The 1,421-nt window shown below is 52.9% G+C and overlaps 1 protein-coding gene across 1 annotated transcript; it reads right to left on the bottom strand.

The window, feature by feature from the left end:
- Positions 1 to 45: 45 nt before the first annotated feature.
- Positions 46 to 1,417, bottom strand: LOC107720390 (uncharacterized; the record flags this gene model as incomplete). Its single annotated transcript, XM_016528081.1, has 3 exons — positions 46 to 593; positions 628 to 932; positions 1,011 to 1,417. Coding segments are annotated over 3 exons (1,260 nt in total), but the record flags the coding sequence as incomplete, so codon positions are not given.
- Between the last annotated feature and the right edge of the window lie 4 nt (positions 1,418 to 1,421).

The raw sequence follows: 1,421 nt of genomic DNA, 5'->3' as shown, positions 1-1,421 counted from the left end.
TCTCGCAACTGTTGAGCATTCATTGTTCGCGGACATGCGAGGACGTCAAGATGGTGGCTTACTCCAGGATGGAGGTTTCTCAAGAAGAGAGTTTTGAAGTTCAGATCGGGACGAGGGTGTGTTCCACTCTTTGTGTGGCGGCTTGGCATGGTCTTGATGTTGGGCGCCCTCTAGAGCCAGACCTTGACTTTGAGTGTTGAAGTCAAGAACTGTTGGGGTTTTGGCGCCCTTTTCTGAGGCCATCTTTTGTTTGCCGTAGGCTTTCTGTGCCAAGTCTCGCAACTGTTGAGCATTCATTGTTCGCGGACATGCGAGAACGCCCAGATGGTGGCTTACTCCAGGATGGAGGTTTCTCAGGAAGAGAGTTTTGAAGTTTAGATCATCTTCCATGTTCGGTTCGTTGCGAGTTCCGAAGTATGCTCGTCTGAGTCGGCTGTAGTAGGCTTGAGGAGATTCATGACGTCCTTGTCTCGTCTCCAGGGCAGCCACTAGTCCTTGTTCTGACTCAGGGTCGGCGAATTCTTTAATGAGGGCTTCTCTGAGCAGGTGGTAATTAGTTTTTGTGTGAGCAGGCTGCCGGTCCAGGAAGCTGCACGCTTCGGGGCTGGATGTCGTTCGGAGCAATGCGTACGTCAGGGCTGGCTGTTGTTCGGAGCAAATAGAGTCTATCTTTGTCCGTGACATTGAGCCTCATTTCCAGATGGAAATCGACGTCTTGCAGATAAGCTTGGACATCCTGGCTACCTGGCACACTTGGGGTGAATTTGCCAATGTTTCTGGCGAGCTTGTCGAGGTCTTTGAGGTCCAAGCCATGTGATGCTCTGTGGCTGGCTGGAGCAAGTTCTCTTAGCTTTGTCGTGAGGTAAGGTTCTTCAGAGGGAGTCGGTGAATGTTTCAGCACTGCCCCCTCCCCCTTTTGCTCACGCGTCAGTCGCGGAACAGGTGACCCGGTCCTGCTTGGCAGGGGTGAGACGGGTGCCCGTCGTGTCCTTGTAGGCTCAGGGTGCAGCTCGTAGGCATGTCTGAGTTCCTCTCTGATGCTGTCGGACTTCTCTTTGATGTAGTCCAGCTGTAGTGTTAGGCGACTGATCTCGTTTCTTGACTCATCCAGGTGAGTTTCAAGGGTTTTAATTCGGCCGTTCTTGTCTCTGAAGTCGGCCTTTGCCTTTTCCAGGAGCTGTTCTGCATATTGTAGCTTGTTGGAGAGATCAGCGTAGTCAGCCTTGCCTCGTTCCATTTCTTGGTTAGCAGCTGCTAGGGTCTCTTTTAGCCTAGTGATCTCCTCCTCGGCGCCTTGCTCCATTTCATCAGGCCCTTCCCGTCGTTCTTGAGCCTGCAGTTCTAGCTGCTCGACGCGTCGTTGTGTGCGTGTTAGTTCCTGCTGGAGATGGGCGGCGTGCCTGTCGCTCAGCTTGAGGGTG

The sequence above is a fragment of the Sinocyclocheilus rhinocerous genome, unplaced genomic scaffold (assembly GCF_001515625.1).
Source record: "Sinocyclocheilus rhinocerous isolate Xijiao unplaced genomic scaffold, SAMN03320098_v1.1 scaffold3803, whole genome shotgun sequence".
In the NCBI taxonomy this organism is placed as follows: Eukaryota; Metazoa; Chordata; class Actinopteri; order Cypriniformes; family Cyprinidae; genus Sinocyclocheilus; species Sinocyclocheilus rhinocerous.
Note: the sequence above shows the minus strand (reverse complement) of the source record. Positions and strands in the feature narration are given on the sequence as shown.